General features: G+C 38.1%; 1 protein-coding gene across 5 annotated transcripts in view; it reads right to left on the bottom strand.

The window, feature by feature from the left end:
• Positions 1 to 226: 226 nt before the first annotated feature.
• The window catches only part of LOC132644395 (vacuolar protein sorting-associated protein 54, chloroplastic-like), a 48763-nt gene continuing 26905 nt past the window's right edge, over positions 227 to 22084 (bottom strand). The window contains exons 9-20 of one of the 5 annotated variants that reach the window (XM_060360985.1): positions 16307 to 16478; positions 16132 to 16215; positions 15782 to 16051; positions 15628 to 15713; positions 15191 to 15344; positions 8153 to 8234; positions 6497 to 6576; positions 5687 to 5848; positions 2066 to 2133; positions 1527 to 1607; positions 1115 to 1351; positions 227 to 492 (exon numbers count right to left, since the gene is read on the bottom strand). In XM_060360985.1, the coding sequence (XP_060216968.1) occupies positions 1219 to 1351; positions 1527 to 1607; positions 2066 to 2133; positions 5687 to 5848; positions 6497 to 6576; positions 8153 to 8234; positions 15191 to 15344; positions 15628 to 15713; positions 15782 to 16051; positions 16132 to 16215; positions 16307 to 16478 (1372 nt within the window). In that variant the 3' untranslated portion in view covers positions 227 to 492; positions 1115 to 1218. Of the gene's footprint in view, positions 493 to 1114; positions 1352 to 1526; positions 1608 to 2065; positions 2134 to 5686; positions 5849 to 6496; positions 6612 to 8152; positions 8235 to 15190; positions 15345 to 15627; positions 15714 to 15781; positions 16052 to 16131; positions 16216 to 16306; positions 16479 to 22084 lie in introns of those variants that run through there. The other 4 variants (XM_060360986.1, XM_060360987.1, XM_060360988.1 and 1 more) reach the window with 4 other exon arrangements.

The following is a 22084-nucleotide window of genomic DNA, read 5'->3' as shown; positions in this document are numbered from 1 at the left end:
AACCTATAATGGCTGGAGCTCTCTTTATATTGACAGTGTTTCTAAGTAGCTATTCTTACAATACAAAAACTAAAAGTAACCTGAATAACAAACAACCCCAAAAAAAGAGATTATTCTTATCAAGGGTGGGGACAGTTAGAAGAAAAGCAAGCAACTTTCCAACCCCACCTATTTCAAGGGAAGGGCTGAGAGGAAGCGTACAAGGAGTCTTTAAGATCATTGATACTGATACAGGAGAAAACATGCTCGAATTAAGCAAGGAACTGATACATACAATACTTTTCACTAGTATACACTATAACTGCACTCTGACTATTATTATTCAGCTGATGCCTTTTTCTTTCTCTAAAATCTAGAGAAGAAAAAAACTGATGCCAGGCCCAAAGAATACAACCAACAAAAAAATATCAAACATCTGACAGATCACAAACTGTGTATGATAGCTCCAAATTTGCTGTTAAAGATTCTTGCTCCCCGCAGAACTCGATTCAACTATGGTAATAAGACATCCAGTAAGACGACTACCCATGTGTGAGCATTGCAGATTGATGGAAAGAGCAATAAGAGAATTTTCCAACAATAATTATCTTAAAGGTTTTACACAAAATGCCGATAGCAGTCATTCACACAATTTGAGAAAATCCAACAATTTGACTACAGAAAGTAAAATTATACTATGAATCAGTTAGCAAAGAAACTCACATGAGATATTAAGATGAAACAAAAATCAAATATATGCTTGTGCAAGTGTGAATTAATGAACTTCTGCAGTTCACTTTTTCCATATTTGTAGTAAACTCTGGGACATCTCTAAACAAGCTCTCATCTCACTTGACTATTTCAGATTTCTCTGTTACTCATCAACATGCTCTCCCTTGTTAGTTACTAGACACAACTATATATTCCAGTTAATCATGATGCAGTATGAGTTGAACGTAACTGATTAGATGAGCAAAGGCATTTTTTTAATGGAGCAACAAGAGATGCAACTCAGGCACAAATATAGGAGCTTGGAATGCAGTTTATCCCTAGTAATCTTTTAGACCACTGCTTCATTTATAGTGTCTCTTATTATTTATTCACACAGATAAGTACCAGTAACACAAGATTTTACCTCAAGTTAATTGTACAGCATCCTTGCGTAGTCTTCAGGTGTCCTCGGATTGCTCCCATCACACCTATCTAATGTTTAAGAGAATAGCCTAGTTTACAAGGAACCTATTGACTAGCTTCTGCACCAAAATTTTGTTCCACAAACTCATCAAGCTGCCCCAAATTGGGAGGATTGGATTTACTATCAGAAGGCAATGATCTGATACATCCAAGAAGATGCTGAACATCACGATACGCTCTGTTACAAGAAAAATCAAGTTAATTAGTCATAGCAGGTAACAAATAAATGAATAATAAAGAACTCCCACAGAAAGGAAGTAAAATTAGAAATTTCATCTTCCAAGAACATCAAATAGTACTAATTACTAAATTATATCTCGCATGAGTAAAATTTCCAAGTATATAGACGGTACCTTTGTCTAGATTGTTCACTGCTGATATCCAATCGTGAGAATGCCTCCGAAATTTGTGAGTGAGAGATTATAACCACTTGCCTGCAAGTATCATATTTTTAGGACCATCGGATGGAAGCAAGGACTATTTGGTCTCAAATACCTAACGTTGGAAGCAAGGAAGAAGCGAGAGAAAGCACTTCTTCCAGTTTGCAAAGCCAGCATCCAAGGTATAAATTAGTTTAACCACTAAGTATAATAAGGAAAGTAGTAACGGGGAGCCATACTTGAGGATGTTGATATCTGCAAGAGTTAAAATAACTGCCAATATGAAGCTAATCAAACATGTTACTATTCCCTCCGCCCCCTTTTTTTGGACAGAATGTGTAAAGACGGATTGCTGTTGAAAGAGAATCAAAAGGAAGGACATAACTGCTGGTGCAAATCTGTGACCCCCCCCCCCCCCCCCCCCCAAACACCAAAAAGAAAAAAAGGCTAATAATATGTCTCTAGCTCATGGACGTTTAAGGGAAGATAGCCACAGAATTTCAAATCCTCACCTGAAAATAGCCTGAACATCTACCTCATGCAGAGTTCGACATAACACACGTTGAAGAAGGCCAACTTCCTTCAAACAAATGAAGAAAGTAAAATCAGTTAAATGGAACTTTCTGATAAACTTAAACAAAGAGAAATTAGGGAAACAGCAAACCAGAAGTAACAAGCATGTAAGAGTTAAACGCAGAAAGTAAGACACTGAACTCACTAGCGAAATAACGTCAAGGAATAACTCAAGCTAGGAGGACAAGAAAGACGGCCAAAGATCATTATAACAATACATCAGATCAAATTGATTAAAAACCTCAGCTAATCTAGTTAGAGGTTAAAATTCCAAGAGGTGATGGAACTTGTTAGTCATTAACATATTAACTCGACATGGTGACGTTCTGATTCACGGATTGGTCCATCCACATTCCAATTTGGAAGCTAGTAATCAGTCTTCAATAGTTCCCCTTCTTCAACTCAAATTTTATTTTCACACCACTTTTGCACCAATACATTTCATGTTAACTCCACATCTGGACAATGGTGGAGCCATAGCCTGGCAAGGGTGTTCAACCGAACACCCTTCGCCGAAAAATTATACCGTGTAGACATGTCAATTATTACGTATTACAGACATATATTACATATCGAACACCCTTAATATGTAGATTATATGAATTTGAACACCCTTGACAAAATTCCTAGCTCCGCCACTGTATCTGGAATGTATGAAATACGTATGAACGGATGAAGAAAGAGAATTTTCTACTTAATTGAGTTGAAATTAAGCTAGAAGGAAATTGCCAATTACAGAAATACCGCAAAAGGGCTGATGCAGAGGAGATGAAGGACTTCAGGCCAACAAGGTTAGTAGGGAGCTTCTACAAAATTATATCCAAGATGTTGGCAGAAAGAATTAAGAGGGAGATGAATGTTCCGATAGCAGATATACAAATGGCTTTTACCAAAGGAAGCTAAATAACACACAGTCCTTATTGCTAATGAAAACCTTAACAGCAGAATGAGTTAAGGAGACGCAGGATAATGTGCAGGTTGGACATAGAGAAAGCACTTGACCAAGTCAATTGGTCATATCTATTCACTTTACTAAAAGATATGATAGCCAGCGAAAAGTGAATTGTGTGGTTTAAATGTTGTATTTCAACTGTGAAGATCGCTCTAGTATTAATGGTGCACCAAAAGGGTTATTTCCTACTTTTAAGGGATTAAGACAGGCCAGTATCTCCTTTCTTATTCATCTTGGCTATGGAAGGGCCTAGGTTGATGCTCAAAAAAGCGATGTCTTTACAATGAATTAAGGGCTTCAGAGCTGGGACATCAAGCTACAACACGCTGGAAGTGTCTCATATACAGTTGCAGATGATACACTTATTTAATGCGGAGCTGAGGAGTCACAACTAAACTATCTAAAGCCTAAAGGTGCTTTTAATCTTATTTGAAGCAGTAGTCGAACTGAATATTAACCTGGAAAGAGCTTCATGTTCCCTGTAGATATAGTGCAATATGTACATAGGCTGGGTAATATCTTGGTTTGTCAGATTGGTAAGCTCCCTACGGAATACCTAGGTAGGGCATTAGGGGCTAGCTTCAAGTCAAAACTAGTGCGGCAAATTCTCTGCCAACCTACCTCATGTCTTTTTTCCAATACCAGTTTGCGTGAAGAAGAAAATGGACAGGATAAGGTGAAATACATTGTGGAAGGTAACAAGGAAGGCCTTTCACTTGATAAAGTGGGATACAGTGTTGAAGGACAAAAGAAATGGAGGTGTCAGAATCAGAAACTTGCAATTGCATAATAATAGTCTACTATTGAAGCAAGAAATTGCAGAAAAAGTTCACCATACGGGGAGGTAGTGAACTTTTGGCTCCGCTTGACAAAATCTTTAAAAAATGATCTTTGTTGCCCGTTAGGCATAAATTCTAGTTTTAATATGTGGCAAGAGTCTGGGACATTCAAGAAGTTACAGACAATGAAGATAGTGTAATCATTGCCTATTGGGCAAGAGTTCAGTTGTAGTGACTTATAAATAAAAACTGAGCAACACATGCAACTTTTGTCTCTAAGGCAAAACTTGTGGTCAGTTGAGCAGGTTCATTGTATTGAAATGTCCTGAACTCCGGCCTCATAGGCAAAACTAATTTATGCCCCCACTTATGCTCGATGAGCAACATAGGTTCTTTTTAAAAGAATTGTTAAGCGGGGAAAAAGTTCTTGAAATTACCCCTATTGAAGTGGTTGTGGAGATACGACAAAGAAGTGAGGATCTTAGGAAAAAAAGATGATTTGTGACAAATATGGGGAACAAAGTTTCTATTTCAGCGGTCCTATTAATACTTCTCATGGTGTTGGTTTATGGCTTTATGCAAACATATTAGCAGCCTATGGCATATTTTTGAAAACATTATAATCAAGGTGGGAATGGAAAAAGGACAAGATTTTGACATGATGCTTCGATTGGACATACACGTCTTAAGCTCAAATATCAAGATCTTCATAGTTGCACCTCCAATACTGATAAGTTTGTCTCAGATTGCTGGAATGGCAACAGCTGGAGATTAACATTTAGAAAAAAAACGTTTTGATTGGGAGGTACCTCGAATGGGTGAACTGTTGGAACACTTGGAAAAGGAGTTACTAAATGAGGTCCTTGAGAGTACCACCTGGATTAGGTATAAGAATGGCCATTTCTCTGCTAACTCTTGTTACAAGACATCTAACAGAGAGGGGGTAATTGGTTGGCCATGGAAGCAACTCTGGAAGTCCAAGGCTCCTTCCACTGTTTTATGTGGCTAGCCTCTCATAAAGCATGCTTAACTTAAAGCAATTTCAGAGAAGAGGATTGAAATTATGCAGAAGATCGTTCTGTGCAACAACACAGGAAAGCAGCAACCCCCTTCTTTTTTGGCATTGCGCAGTGACAAATAAGATCTGGTACTTAATTTTTCACTTGTTCCGTATACGGTTTATCATGCCTTACTCAGTCAAGGAAATTTTCAGCAGTTAGTGTTGTGGGATTAAGGAAATGTTTGAGAAAGATTTGGAATACAGCACCGGCTTGCGATTGTTTGATATTGTGGAAGGAAAGGAACGCAAGATGTTTTGGAGGGAAAGCAGATGTTCTTCAAAAGATCAAATTTATATGCTTATAGCTTTTCACTTTTTGATGCAATCTACAGGATGCCGAAGGCGAAAACAGCATGCTACGATTCATAGATTCTCTACACGAATAGAACTTTGTGCAGGAGGTATCCTCCTTTTTTATTTTTGTTTTTGTTTTGGGGGATGTCTAACCTCGTAATGACGTAGCACCTTCTTAGTGCTACGCTGATCACTTTTATTACTAATACAACATTACTTACCAGTTAAAAAATCCACAAAAACCTTTAGTTCCTAATGTTTTCATAAACATCTCCGAAATAAAGCAAACTTCTATATCATGAATTTACAAAAATTAAGTGTGAAATCATCAAGGGATGATAATAAATGGGTAATCCCACCCTACCTTTCTCTTTCTCAAATTTGACAATATTTTTTCTTAAAGGTAGGAAAAATGGGGCAAGAACTTGGGTGGAAATGCAGTCAGACATATATGATATAACAAACAAACTTCTACCTTTGTGATTGAACGAGCAAACTGACTTGGCTGTGAGTCAGTATCGTCCTGCCTATTCCAACTCTCAACAATTTGTGGCAAACTCCGAAGGTGTACCAGCAATCTTTCTCGCATTATCTGTACCAACTTCGAATGTATTTCATCACGATGAACTTTGTAGTCCTAATTCCAGAAAGAGATTAGGGTCAAGGATGTTAGCCAAAACCTTGGACTATGATGCTTTAAAAGTACAATGGTCTCAGCATACAAAGCATTTGACTGGGGCCCAGTGAAAACATAAAAGCAGTTGATTTTATATATAGAATGAGCGAGAAAAGCCAATAACTGTGAACAGATAGAAGAAATAGTGCGGGTCAGGTATAGCTTGATATGGTCCATACACACATAACTAATGGTAACATCTAAAAAGATGCCCTTATTTTTTGTTTTCTTCCCCATGATCTCATACTCGCATTTAGTACAATTAAATAGGCACCCTCTCTCTTTTTAAGTAAAAACAAAAAAGAATATATTAACGGGCACCAAGGTGGTCCAAAAATACAAGCTTAACAAGACAAGAAAGATAAAAGCCTTGAAGTTACACTCCTCCCCCACCCCCCAAAAAGGAGAAAAAGAAAACCTACATTAACTTTTTGCAGACTGAAAACAAGAATGAAAAATACCGAAGGAACGTTCACAAACGAACATGGAACCTCATTAATAATCTTGAAGGTTGACGAAGAAACACAAAATTTTCTTTCTTTAAGTAGCTACCTCTACTAGGAAGGAAGGAATATGCAGGAAAGAACATAAGCAAAATCTCTTCCTTACCTGTGCTACTCGATCAACTTCCAGCATTAGCAATCCCTTGTGTGTCTCAGGCACTTTCAGAAACAATATCCTCTTGATTTCTTTGAACACATAAAATGTCCGAAATAAATACAGGCTACACAATAGGTATCAAAGGAACTTCTAAAAGTTAGTTAAGCATGAAAAATACTTCTACGCAGTTTCTTTGCAGTTAGGAAGAACATACATTATTAGCGTATCCAGAACCATATCATGTCTCAAGCAATAGTAATAAAAATCATTACTCAAGATGATTTCTAACATCTGCCCTTTGTCAACAAATTTAGTTAGACGACATTGATCCTCCTCTCCTTTTCAGATAAACTTTCCTCCAAGTATAAGGCCTATGAAATGAAATACTTTTGTCTCTTGGATGTCCCTTACCAATTTATCTCTGGGATCAGGAAGAATAGACAACTCTAATATCAGGCAAAGAAATCCTTTATGGCCTAAAGAAAGTAATGTACAAAGTAATCACATGTAATTAGGAGGAGTCCTCCTAAGCCTAGTATTTTTCTAATTTTAATCATAGACTAACTCAAGATAACTAGACTAGGAAGGGTTGAGTACGCTCAAACGTTTCTTAGTTTTGAAGAGGTAAGGCACCATATCCCCCTCACATGTATACACCTTTTGGATTTTAATCTATAGGTCCATGCCTAATCCCTGCTCAAAGTGCTAAGTAGTCCTATTTTATTTTTTCTGGGCCAGCTTGTTCGCACCTCGACTAATTCCACTGGGTACCTGCTACATCCCACCAGCACGGGTACAGGGTAACTCTACCCACCAAGGCATGGGCCGATGGAAAGAAATCACCTAGTAATTTTGTCTTCGTTGGAATTTGAACCTGAGACCTCATGATTCTCCACCACTCACAAAGTAGTCTCATTCAGAAAGGGTGAAGAAAATAGATGTAGCACTAAATAGCCTAATTAAGAAAGGGTGAAAAAAGAGATGCAGCATTAGATAGTCTAATGAAGGAAGGGCGAATAACCGGAGAATATGAGCAAGGTCAGCAGAGTTTCAGGTTTGTAATGACCATGTATATGGGACAGAGAGACGAAAGGAAGATAAAATGGCTGATGAGATAAGGTGAGATTCCGCAATTAAGGACACAGGTTCAAGTCGGAAATCAACAGTTTTTTGAAAAAGGAATCATACAACCATTAAAATTTGATGGAACTTGCGGTTTTCAGAGTTGCCAACTGACAGAGGTGATCATGTGTAATGCAAGAACACCCAATGCAGAACGCCTTCGCAGATGAAGAGAGATTAACTCTACGGAAGACCTGAATGGTTTGTTTTCCTCTGAATACTTATTCAGACACTCAGGTAGAAATATGCCAATAGATGACTTTTTGTATAATGTTCCTACTTTTTATGAATTTCAACTATACACTGACAAAGGTAATAAAATAACAATGTAAATAAACAACATACTGTTTCCTACCCCAATTCAGGTAGAAATTTTACACAAATAGTAAACTTGGTATGTCAATACCAATGGAACAATGTCCAAGCACATTGTGTATCTTAAACCAAAGATCAACCATGAATGCAACAGGAGAGAGGGAACTAGACAAAAGCCAGAAACAATATATGAACTCCATCAGTAAACAGTTTTGTCATATTGCCTACCAGGAATTATATTGTATGTGAAACCGATGACTTGGCTTGTCAAGGCCAAGTGCTTAGAAGTAATAGACTTCAAACCTGAAACCTGCAAAATGCTCTCCAATTAACGACACAGATACTGTATATACAAGATAGAAACAGTGTAAGCTTTGGGTGAGGAATACTGTAGTAACTTTTGTCGAAGAGAGAAAATGCTCCCAGGCACTAGTTTCGAGGTAAGCTTGTGACTAATCTTTTTCGACCTTGCTTAGTGATTTTCCGGCAAAGCTTTCTCGGAAAAGCTGCGTTTTCCATCAATCATTTCCTAGTGGTTGCTGGAAAACTTGGTTGAAGGCATCAATATGGTTAACTTTATCTTGAGGGAGAAGTGATATGACATAACCGAATGTTGCATTGAGTCTGAGCAGTGGTTTGAATGGATTGAACGTAACAAGAAATTTATGAGAAGGATGATGATTAGCAGGAAGATCCTTTCATGGATCTGCCAGTTAATGCGCATGGCGTCAGAGAATTGAGGCAACTCATTTAAGAGATGGAAAACCAGGGACCACTCAGCGAAATTCTTCTGTTCACATAAGTTCATTAACAACAGTCGATTTATTAGTTTGGTTGCTGTTCAAGGGTACAGGAGGTCAGTTATTATCCTACCAGAGACATCATTTAATGCTGGATGGAGAGACGTAGCAGCAAAATTAGAAGGGCTCATTAACAAGAACATAGCTATTACAAGTCAGCATATAGTAATTACAAGTGACAAGTATGAGGCAAAACACTGAAGGCTCTTAAAGTGATGCAATAGCAAGGTGCAAATGGCAAGCCTCTAAAGGATGCTGGTGAAGCCTGCATCAGAATGGTGGGGGATCTATATACTTCGAAGTCAGATCTTCTAAATAGATGTATGGTTGGCAGGTTCACCGGAGAGTGCGAAAACCCAACACGCAATGAAGTACGGCAATGGATGTATAGCACTCGAAAGATGCTAAAGGGGTCCAGGTGTATGATCTGAATGGATTCGAATTCTTGTTTGAATTCCCATCAAGGAAATGGCAGAGCAAAATAGCTGTTGGCAAATGGAAATGGCAGAAAAGTCCTTCCGGGGGCTGATGAAGTTATTTTTTATATCATGTTTGGTCCATAGAATTAGGGTGGGCTGAATTTAGGATTAACTTATGCAACAAAAACACTCTTGGCCTCCTTAGTCATTTAATTCCTAAAATATCATATAAAAAGAAAATCAACTAATCAATCTACTATTGTGAATTTGTGATGATAAAGTAAATGATTTTATAGGGAAACCCCTGCATCAAAACCCCTATGCAAGCCTTTTATACCAAGAATATAGAACCCACACAAACATATGTTTCTCTACAAAAGACAATCTTCTTTACAAATAGGACTTCATTTGTGCACCAAAAAGAAACTAGAAATAAGAGAGTTCCTTAATTTTACCAAATCATTTTCAACTCCTTGATACATTCTCCTATTTCTCTCCTTCTATAATACCCACATGACGCCTAGACGGGCTAAAGGCCATTAATTATAACATGAAATAGGCATTGCATAAGCTCAAGGTACTTGAAATATCAACCAAAACATAGAAATATAAGATGTTTTGAAGGGATAGCTCAACCTATACATAGATAAAAAGATATTTGTTTGCAATAATTAGCTTTTTGGTGTGAACCCAATGATGTATATGCAATAGATAGTCCAACAAATCTTTTAAATTACCTATGAGCTTAGCCTGCTTTAGTACATAAATTTTGCTATCAACGCTCCTTTTATGTTTTCTTTTTTTTTTGAGTAAAAACGCTCTTTTATGTTGTATTTATATAGTGTTAGAATAGGAATAGGAATATGATTATACAGTGTCCTATGAGGAAAAGGATTATAATGTAGTGTATATAAATAGGACTCGGTGTAATAATGTAGAACACACAATTCAATAATATCTTCTCCTTTATTTCTTACATGATATCAGAGCTAAGGTGAGAAACATCCGGGACAGGAAAAACAGTTGTCGTGCATTTTCCCGGCGAAAACTCATATCTGATTTGCCTCGTTTCACTTTCCGTCAGTGTGGTGCCAAAACCAACACAATCACAAGCTCCTCCACTCTCCCGCGACCGAACTCCAACAAGCTGCTCAGGCAATACCCTATCCACGCGTACCGGCGCGTGAGGCAGATTCTAATCAGTTTTTTTAGCTATTTTTTGGGTGTGGTCGCCCAAGCATTCTGAGCATGTCCCTCCATTTTTTTAAGATCCGATTGTCGGAACCCTAATCTGGCGCAACAGTTCACCTTTTTCGTCAATCTGCATTTTTCCGGCCCGTTTTTCGACAAATGTTTTTCCTCTCAGGGTTGAGCAAAGATTCCAAGCTAACCCATACCATTTTCTTCAAGATCTGATCACCTTTTATTTTTCTGACGACTATTCCCACGAGCTCCAGCGATATTCCAGCATTTCAGCAGCTTCTAGATCTCTGTTTTGTCACCCCAACAAGTCCTTTATTAGGCAGACGCAGTCGTTTGACGCTCGCGCCAAAATTGTGCCATAATATTTCATGATGATTTTTTTATTATGCAGGAGCACAGTACGGGACAAACGATCGGCGCAGGGCAAGAATCACAAAGCCTCTACTATCTTACTTCTCTTTAATTCCTTCACAGCATACCCCGTTACAAATTCTCCATACCTAATTCAGACATTGGGGACATCTAAGTTTATTTAAGCTAGAGAAGATGGTACATAGTTTGTCTAGTCTATTGATAGTTTGTCTAGTCTATTGACATTAGATTGTGAGTCGTGTCAACTTGGGAACCACACCCGCACTACTTTTCCATGTAGTGCTAAGAGTCGTGCAGAGTCTGTTTTTTCAAAAGTTCATTCTGATATTTGGAATCCTAGTAGAGTCAATTCATCTTTAGGATTTCGTTATTTTGTTAATTTCATTGATGATTATTCAAGATGTACTTGGATTTCTTAATGAAAGATCGTTCTAATTTATTTTCTATATTCAAGAGTTTTTGTGTTGAAATACAAAATCAATTTGGTGTCTCTATTCGTCGTGACAATGCCTTAGTATACTTATCCTCTCAGTTTCATCAGTTTATGACTCACCAAGAAATTATTCATCAGACATCTTGTCCATAGACTCCTCAGCAGAACGGAAGAACAAGCATCTCACTGAGACTGCTCGAACTCTTCTAATTGAATCCCATGTTCCGTTGCGTTTATGGGGTGATGCAGTCCTCACGTCTTGCTATTTAATTAACCGAATGCCTTCGTCTTCCATTCAGAATCAATTTCCTTATTTTCTATTATTTCTTCAGTCACCTCTATACTCTCTTCCCCCCTCATGTCTTTAGAAGCACATGTTTTGTTCATAACTTAGGCACTTAGCCCTGGGAAAGTGCTCTCAAATGTGCCTTTCTTGGTTATTCTTGAGTTTAAAAGGGGTATCTTTACTACTCACTTGATCTTTATCGGTACCTTATGTCAGACGGTGTCACATTTTTTTGGTCTCGACCTTTACTTTACATCTTCTGATCATCCTGATATCTCTGTGGTCTTACCTGTACCGATCTTTGAGGAATATACAATTATATCTACATCTCCAGCCCCGTTGCAACCACTCCTGACTTATCATCATCCCCTCATCCAGCATCAGGCTCAGATGATTCATGTCATGAGCCGGACCCTATACCTATTGTGGACTGTCTCCTCCTAGTCAATCAATTACACTTCGAAAAGGTATACGATTCATTCATAATACTAACCCCCGCTATACTTTTTTGAGTTATCATCGTCTATCATCACCTCATTATGCCTTTTCTATCATTTTTGTCCTCTATTTTCATCCCTAAGTCTACAGGTGAAGCACTTTCTCATCCACGATGGAGGGAAGCTATGATTGGTGAGATGTCTGTTTTACATGCGAGCGGTACTTGGGATCTTGTTTCTCTTCCTTCAGGTAAATCTAATGTTGGTTGTCGTTGGATTGGTTGCCGTTGGGTTTATGCAGTCAAAGTTGGTTAGGACAGTCAAGTTAATAGGCTTAAGGCTCACCTTGTTGCTAAAGGGTATACTCAAATATTTGCGCTTGATTTCCGTGATGCTTTCTCTCTCGTGGCTAAAATAGCATATGTCCGCCTTTTTCTATCCATGGTTGTTCCTTGTTCGCCATTGGCCACTTCATCAGTTGGACATTAAGAATGTTTTTCTCCACGATGACCTTGAGGAAGAAGTCTATATGGAGCAACCACCTGGTTTTATTGCTCAGGGGGAGTCTAGTAGCCTTGTATGTCGACTGCCCCGGTCACTCTATGGTCTAAAACAATCTCCTCAAGCTTAGTTTGAGAAGTTCAGCACACAATAATTCAGGAGTTTGGCATGACTCATTAAAGTTGATCACTCTGAGTTTTACCGGCATTCTACTCTAAATCTGTGTATTTATTTGGTGGTTTATGTTGACGATATTGTTATCATCGGCAATGATCACGATGGCATCACTAATTTAAAGCAACGTCTTTTTCAGCATTTCCAGACTAAGGACCTCAATAGACTGAAGTACTTTTTAGGTATTAAGGTTGCTCAATCCAGATCAAGTATTGTTATTTCACAAAGAAAGTATGCCTTAAACATTCTTGAAGAGACAAGAATGATGGGATGTAGACCCATTGATACTCCTATGGAACCGAATGCTAAACTCCTGCTATGACAGGGGGAGGCACTCAATAATCCTGAAAGATATAGGCGATTGGTTGGTAAGTTCAATTATCTCATAGTGACTAGACCTGACATTTCTTTTTCTGTGAGCTATGTTGCTCGGACTCGGGTGCGGGTGTCGGATACGGGTATGGATCTAGAGGTCGGACTCGGCATGATCTAAATTTTAAGATTCGTGGGTACGGATCCGGGTACGGATACGGGTGCGGGGATTCGGCAAAAATAATTCAAAATTCTAATAATATAGCTACAAGAATATGCCTAGATTATGAGAGCTTTTTGTGGAAGCACCTACATGTAGTTTGTACCAAACATGTGATTCAATCTTCCATTCTACTAGGTGCTAGACTGCGTGCTCCGAGAAACTAGTTAAATTTTCTACATAATATTGAAGGTATGCCATCTCATGTCTTCAAATCTCTACCTTTTGATATCTTGAGAAATCACAATCTCAAAATTTTTCTTTAATTTGGTCATGAATTTCGGTCAAAGTATCCGATCTCTATTGACCGGATCCGACACGAATTCCGTACCCAAACCCGTGTCGTGTCGTGTCGGACACGGGTACGGCGGCAAAAGTGAAGGGTCCGAGCAACATAGCCTGTGAGTCTTGTAAGTCAGTTTATGGATTCTCGCTTTGATCAATGTTTTGGAAGGTGCGAGGCGACAAAAGGCGACAAGGACCTAACCCACTTAGGCGAGAGGCGAGGCACTCCCATTTTTGAAGTGAGGCGCTAATTAATGCCAAAAAATTAAAATATTTAATCACATATATAAATAACCAAAATCTCAATAGCAATAACATATTAGCAAATATTTCAATTCAAAAACCAAAAGTCTAGAACTTGAAGGACTCACATGATGCCATTGAAAATTAGTGTTTATAGGCAACATATTAATGTATTAATTTTTTTGATGAAGTAAGTTACACCTGAACTGAACTGGGCAAAAAATAAAAATAAATGGACTGAAAAATGAAAAGAAAAAATCTGGGCAGAAAAATCTAAAACAGAGGACAAAAATAGAGGGAAGAAAATTTTGTGCAAGAAAACGAAAGAATTTGCTGGAAACAGAGGAGAAAGAAAGAAGAAAGAATCTGCGAAAACAAAGGAGGAGGAGGAGAAGAAGAAGAAGAAGGAAAAGCGGGAGAAGTCCGCCTACTCGAGTCAACTGAAAGAGGTAAGTCGAAAAAACCCTAAAATTACGTTTTAAGTTTTAAAGTCTGTGTCTTTTCTTTTCTTTTCTTTTCTTTTTAAAAAAAGGCGACGCCTCAGTTATCACCTCGCCTCGTCGCCTTTTTTGACACTGCTCGCCTTTCAAAACACTGCATGTGATAGTCATTGAGATGTAGTTATCCGCATTCTGCGATATATAAAATCAGCTCTAGGTAAAGGACTACTCATCGAGGATCGGGGCCATGAGCAAATCGTTAGATATACACACGTTGATTGGGCAGGATGACCTTCTGATAGGCGTTCTTCATCCGGATGTATTCTAGTAGGAGGTAATTTGGTGTCCCAAAAGAGTAAAAAATAGAGTGGTTTCCTCGGTTTAATGCATAAGCAAAATATCGAGCAATGATTGTAGCAACTTGTGAGTAAGTTTGGATTAAACAATTACTTAGAGAACTAAAGTTTGGAGAAACCGATCAGATGAAACATGTTTGATATAACCAAGCGGCCCTTCATATCACATCAAATTCGATATTTCATGAGAGGATGAAGCACAGTGAGATTGACTGACACTTTGTCCGACAAAAAATGCCTCTCACGAGATATTGTTAAAAATTTGTGAAGTCGAGTGATCAGCTTTCAGATATTTTCACCAAATCTCTCACTGGTCCTCGTATTAGTTACATCTGTAACAAGCTCGGTACATTATGACTTGTATGCACTAGCTTGATGGGGAGTATTAGAATAGGAATAGGATTGTATATAGTGTCCTACGAGGAAAAAGATTGTATTGCAGCGTCTATAAATAGGATTCAATGTAATAATGTAAAACACACAATTTTAATAATATTTTTCTCCTTTATTTCTCATATACATGAAACATTTACTTTGCCTGTCAAAAAAAGTATCAATCAATCAATCAACTATAGTCACTCCCAAACTAATTGGAGCCAGCTATATGAATCCTCCATGCATGCTCCAGTCTATTCAGGCCCATTTTATTCAAAAAGGCAACATAATCGAAGAATAAGATTGGAACTAGAATGGGTGATGGGCTTGCGGGGTGCATCCAAATTATTTGGTATATCCAAGGAATGATCCATAAGGTACTATGGTTGATTTAGAGAGCAAGAGCTTACCTGCATGGCTCCAGCTCCAAGTACAAGTTGACAAGTTCTTGTATTGAAAAACTTCAAGATATCAACAACACGGTGAACTACTTCTGAAGATAGGCCAGTTAAACTATTATTCATGTCAATATATTCTGACAACATCTTCACCAAAATCAAGCCACTGAAAAGCAACAGTAATGAAGTTATTTTTGCAGGTTCCAGCCTTGACAAGAAAAATGAAAACATGCTAAATGACCAGGAAACAGTAGCAATAAGAGGAAGGAGGTAGTATTCATATTAATTGTAGTTAAGTACCAGGCAGCATTATGTATTTAAGAACCAAGGGCCAAGAAGAGAAGCGTTTGAGATTGAGAGTTATGACAATGAAATGAAAACTGGAAAAAAAACTGCAAGTTAACTCAAAATAACAGATGAATTTATCAGAATAAGGGAGAATCACTGACCAGTTCACCATGTGATACGGAACACCCCCTAAGGAAAGCATTCTAGGAGATGATCTTCCGCGTTCTCTTGATTTTGTGTCATTACTCTGAATTTAAATAGTCTCAAATTAGCACTGCTGCCCTTAGTTTTCCAGCTCAATTGTGAAAGACTAACCTGTGCTGTATTATCTGGATGAGTTGAAGTAGAATCAGTCTGCTCCGTATTATGTGATATATTTGGGAGTCCAGCATCCACCATTGAAGGATCACTGCTGCTTCGAATGACTTCAGTTTTGCTTGTTGCAGTGTCAGCAGAATCATCATCAGCATGTCCAGTGTTCTCTGACTTGGAAGAGAACAGTGATGTGACGATGGTCTGGAACTCATTGGGGACATCAATCTCAGCCCAGTTTTCCTGGTCAAGTATAGCCTTCAACTTTACCATCTGAATTAACCAACAAAAAACATTTAATAATCCAGGCAAGAGAGTGGAACCAAATAAATTCAGCTGGAAAAGGAACAAACTCGAGATTCATGCTGGAAATCAACAAAGGCCTTGGCCTGTGATTGTATGGTTCCACGGATACTATACCCCAACCTTCCACCAATCTGTTTAGATTTGAATAACAGATAATTATAAGTATAGAAACAAAAATTAGAATTAGTAAAGGATATACTTAATAGAAAGATGAAGCTTTACCTTCTCAGTGGCAGTAATAAATTCCTGAGTGATGTTATATATGTTTAGGAACTCTTGCAACCTCAACTTAGGGTGAATCGGAGCACGGACTCCAAGGATTTTTGCCCATCTTCCATGAGCAGCATCACAAGCTGCAAATACAGCTTCGGTATTCTCTCTCAATATATCAGCTCTATCAAAGAAATAAATAGATCTATAAGTATCCAAATCTATCTAAGCAGTTTAAGTAGTCTTCGAAAATATGACGGCAATTTAAAGCACATAATAATATAGTTTGCCCATTTTTAGTGTGACAACCAGACTTCGATAACAAAAAAACAAGCACGTTTCTAAAGTACCAAATTACTAGCAGGTTTATACTCAAGTTGAACCAAGTTCAAGCATACTATGTACTAGCTTGGCTCGTCAAATAATCAAACAACACTCTATGGACTAGTTTGACCTAGGTTCACACGGTCCACATAAGTGCTAGCGGAGCAACATCCACATCCTGCGTCGTTCTCTTCCTTTCTCTTAAAGTCCAGCTAAACAAGACTTATTTGACCGCACCTTGCATTGCCCATTGAAGACCAAATTAACACAGTATTTCCCACCACAAACAAGACGCTTTTGGCAATGTAGAAGGAGATGATTCGCGTCTTCCTGAACTTTTGCACATGAAGCACCAACTCACATAAGTAATCCTCCTATTCCTAAAATTATCCGCATCAATATTTCGCAGCTAACCAAGTGGAAAAGCACACCTTTCTTGGTATCCTAAGGATCCACACCGAGAGGTATGAAAATGGACCCTCCCTATCCAAAATATTCTCATAAAAGGACTTAACAGGAAGACGTCGTTATTCCCCATCCCCATCTTCATACATCATGGCTATCCAGTGTCACTTTGTTCATGAAGCAACTCATTCAATCTTTGAAAATCTGTTATCTCCCATCTTGCAAATTACTCCTAAAAATCAACTGCCAATGAACTTCTCCACCCTGAAGCCTTCGTATATCCGTTGTACTAACATCATCTTTTGGCATAAAATCCTCAACATATTGGGAAATGTAATACTCAAAGCATTGTTCCCGCACCACATGTGTCTCCAAAAACTTACCCTACTCCTATCTCCCACAGTAAAAGATATATTCCCATAAAAATCTTCCCGCCCCTTTAAGATATTCCTCTAAAGCCCACACCCATAAGGAAGAGAGACTTTTTTTTTTTTTTGAAACTGGTAACTGTATAAGGAAGAGAAACATTTTAGTCCTCATCTTCCTTCTAAGACCCCATATTTCTCTGCAATCACCCCCCTCCATAGAGCCCTCTCCTCTATCCCGAATCTCCATAACCACTTTTCTAATAGCGCCTTGTTGAAAACCTTTAAATCTTTAATCCAAGTCCACCCTAACACTTTGGTGTTGTGACAGTCTCCAAATTTACCAGGTGATACTTGTCCTCCCTACTTGGAGCATTCCATAGAAAGTCCCACTAAATTTTTTCCAACTTCTTTGTAATGCTAATTAGAGCATGCATCAAAGACAAAGTATGTAGGACGACTCGAAAGTGTACATACCGCAGGTCTCTTTTCCACCCTCCCAATCACCGGGTTCCAAGTTGTTTGGTCCTTGTTAGATGCTCTGTTACATCCCGCATTTTTGCATGTTCGGAAAATTCGAAATAATTTTGACTTGTAAGAAATAAGGCCATAATTTGATCTCTTTTTAAAATATGTGTGTTGACCATGAAATGTTGATGTGGAAATATCGAGGAAGGCTAAGGGCAAAATTTGGAATTTTGGAAATTAGTTTCGCGGATTACAAAATATGGACCATAACCAATTGGGCTCAAAAAAAAAATAATAAAGAGGCCCATAAGTAGTAGTGGCCGGCCATACCCATTGAAAAGGGCCCAAGCCCGTGACAATTCAAGATCAATGAAATAAATAAAGGAAAAAGGGGGCCATAAGTCTTCTACACTAGAAACTTCAAGAAGAAAAAAATTGAGAGCATCAACAAAGGGCCATTCGGCCACTACAAGAAAAAATAAATAAATTGTGGAGCTCAAATCTTTGGTTCAAAACTCACCTCCTTTGAATTCTTACTAAGCCCGGAACCCTCTTCAACGTGGTATAAACTTTGAGGCAAGAAAGTACTTTTTTTACCAAGTGGAGAATTTGGAAAAGGTGAGAATTCTACTTCTTTTTATATTGGAAGAATTTTATATATATGTTGTAGTATGTGGGAATGAATGTAGAGTATGAAAATTTTGTGTCATGGGTATGTGTGTGTGTGTGGCCGAAAATGGGTGTTGATGGAGAGGAATGATCAAAAATTTTATTTACTATGTTAATTGTGTTGTAATGGCCTTTTAATGCAAATGGAAGAATTCTAGTTCAAGTTGGCATGAAAATTTTTGTTAAGTTGTTGTAGGAAATTTGGTGATTTTATTGTAGATTTATGTAATTATGGAAATGGAATTGTTAAAGTGTAAATTGTGGTTGTTGTTGATGAAATGGGAAGACGAAAAATGTGTTGTGAATGTTGTGTCGAAGGTTGGAGATTTCGGATGAATTCTAGTCTTGGTGGATTTTTTGTATATTTTGTAAAATGGTATGAAATGATTTGAATTGCACTTGAATGGTCTTGAATTGGTAATGAATGTGTAAGTGTCGATGTTGGCTTGAAAAATCCGTAATTGAATGGAATGTCGGTGATTTATGTTGAAAGGAAGGGTACTAGTGTTGGAATGCATTTTAAATTGGTTTTTGATGTTATTGGTTTGGTTGTTGGTATGGTTGTTGATGAATTTGGCCGACTTTAATTCTCGGGGATGTTGAATTTACAGGGGAGATGCTGCCGAAATTTCGATAGACAAATACTAATTAGAATTAAAATTCTAAGTACTTGTAGCTAATTTTTGGAAATTGATAATAGTATTGTAGATATTGGAGAGCCCGAGACTTGAGTCGGGATTTGTTTGGCGAGTGATCGAGATTTGGTAGTGAGCGATCGAGGTATGTAAAGCTTACCGTTCTTCCTTTTTGGCATGACCTTTATGAAATAAATGAATGACATATATGTATGCTCCAAAGAAAAATTCTACTCCTAGAGCCACTAGGATGGCCTATGTCTTTGATTTCCATAAACTATTCCATACGACTTGTCACATGTCTATGATGTTTGAAGTATTAGTCGATACGTTTCCGGATGTGGTTTGAAAAATATTTGATATGGCTTAAGTTTGGATATGTATATTTCGAATATGTGCATATGATTCTAAGACTCCGTTTGAAGAACCCTATAATGTTATTTGAAAGTTCCTCAATATGAATGATACTAAATTTTCAAAAAATGACCTATGATGTGTTTTTCGAAAGTTTTGTAATTTGGAAATCCGTAACTTTTGTATACTAATTTCCGATGGACTCGATGCCTACCTTGAGCCTTCTAATATCAGTATGTATATGTATTTATCCGTCGAGTCTTGGAATTTATTTAAATATGTGTATGCATATGGTTTCCGCACTACTCCGCTCGTGCCTACTACTATGATATCGTTCGCCGGATCCCGGGCCGGTTTTGTGATCGTGCGCACTATGTAACATTCGGCAGTATGATGTGTTACGGTTCCCGAGGCCTCGCTATAGGGCCGGGTACCGATTATATACGGCGTTATGATGTGATATGATATATGACATGTTCTGGCGTTGTGATACGTTATGATGATACGATATGTTCGGGGTTTATACGGAGATTTGAAACTTTCTGGAGTATGATGTGTTGTGGCGCCAGCGTCGGAGTGGCGACCACGTTCCTGAGCCTTATGCACGATTTTTATTTGCATGATATATATATATGTCTTCTGCACAGATTTTGATATATTCTTTCGGTATCCATATTCTGCACTCACTTCGGTTATGATTCTGACTTCAGTATTTCATGCTTTACATACTCAGTACATATTTCGTACTGACCCCCTTTCTTCGGGGGCTGCGTTTCATGCCCGCAGGTACGGACGTTCATTTTGGTGATCCTTCAGTATAGGATACATATTCTGCCACTTAGATTGCTCCTTTTGATTCGGAGCTCATATTTTTGGTACATATCTTCTGTTATACACATTCTATATATATGACTATTTGGGTACGGCGGGGCCCTGTCCCGTCATATGTTTTGTTATGTTTTGTAGAGGCCTGTAGTCATATATGTGGGTCATGGGTCATGTTTGTTCGTTGTGATTATGATCTACGTCTTAATGCGGCCCCGTTTACTATTATGGCCAAAACGGCCCATTTGTCTGTATATGTGTATATATCTGGCGATGTGTATTCCGCCAATCTATTGGATTTGGATATGATGTTTCTGTACGGGCGACCGCTTAAGATGATATTTGCTTTCAGTACTTGCTTAAAATGGCGTATGTTAAGTTTGAATGAATTTTGGATATGTCGATCTGGTACGTAAGTCTGTTTGGGTGTCCAAACAGGGCACCAGTCGCGGCCCATGGGGCTGGGTCGTGACATGCTCCTAGTGGTTGACCAAGATAAGTACTAGGGAATGCCCTGACCCTGCAATTTAACACTTGTGCTAAGATCTCAATGTTCTCCACCACACCAACTTGGATCATTTTACATTTTCTGAGATCGATCTTTAAGCTCAATACCACTTGCGACCATGTCAACTTTTCTCAAATACTCCAATTGAGTCCTGTCAACGTCAGGGGTGGATCTAGCGGGGGTGAGGGTGTTCACCCGAACGCCCTCGGTAAAAAATTACACTGTATATATAAGATAGTTGTTTATTTTTTATGTATGTGTGTGTGTGTGTGTGTATATATATATATATATATATTTTGAATCACCTGAACACAAGACTAGATGTTGGCTTAGTGGTTAAGGTGTTCAAAACTCACCTTGAGGTTCCAAGTTCAAATCTCAAACACTACATTTTTATTTTTCGAATACCCTTACTAAAAATCCTGGATCCACCACTAGTCAGCATCACAAAAAACACTAAAGTGACGTCAGCATATAAAAGTGTACCCCTCACTGTACCTTGCCTCCAACCGATGTAGATCCCTCACTGTACCTTACTCCAACCGATGTAGAAAACCCCCTCAAAATAACCTCTCATCACAGCTCTATCCATGTCCTATTCTATGCTTTCATTACTGGTATGAACTTAGGTGATAGCAGGCCTCCTCGTCACTATCGAAAAAAACACATGGGTTGCCATTCACGAGGACCAAATACATAACTGTTGAGATTACAATAATATCCACGTCCCCCATCTTGTATCAAAGCCCATCTTTAGCATAATGAAATCAAGAAACTCCAATTGACATGATCATAGGCTTTCTCAAGACCCAATTTGCATAAATCCCCGGTTCCCCTTGCTTTCTTCTCGAATCGACCACTTCATTTGCCACCAAAGTTGCCTCTAGAATTTGTCTTTCTTTCACAAAAGCTTTTTTTTTTTTTTTTTTTTTGAGAAGGTAACATATTTGTATATTTATATATATACAGACTAGATTACAAAAGGGTAAGGATCTGATCCTATGTCATCTCACAAAGATTCTAATACATCAGAGATTGATTCATTATCTTCTAAACCTATTCCTTTACACCAAAAGTAGAACAGCCCTAAACACTTCATTTTAATCTTCTGGAAATGGTTGGCTTTGTTTTTTTTTTTTTTTTTTGAAACTGGTAACTGTATTGTATTCCATATGAACAAAACAGTACATAGGTTGTACTGAAACCATATCTACAAAAGTACTCCAAGACTCTACTA

Source organism: Lycium barbarum, chromosome 6, assembly GCF_019175385.1.
Source record: "Lycium barbarum isolate Lr01 chromosome 6, ASM1917538v2, whole genome shotgun sequence".
NCBI lineage: Eukaryota > Viridiplantae > Streptophyta > Magnoliopsida > Solanales > Solanaceae > Lycium > Lycium barbarum.
Note: the sequence above shows the minus strand (reverse complement) of the source record. Positions and strands in the feature narration are given on the sequence as shown.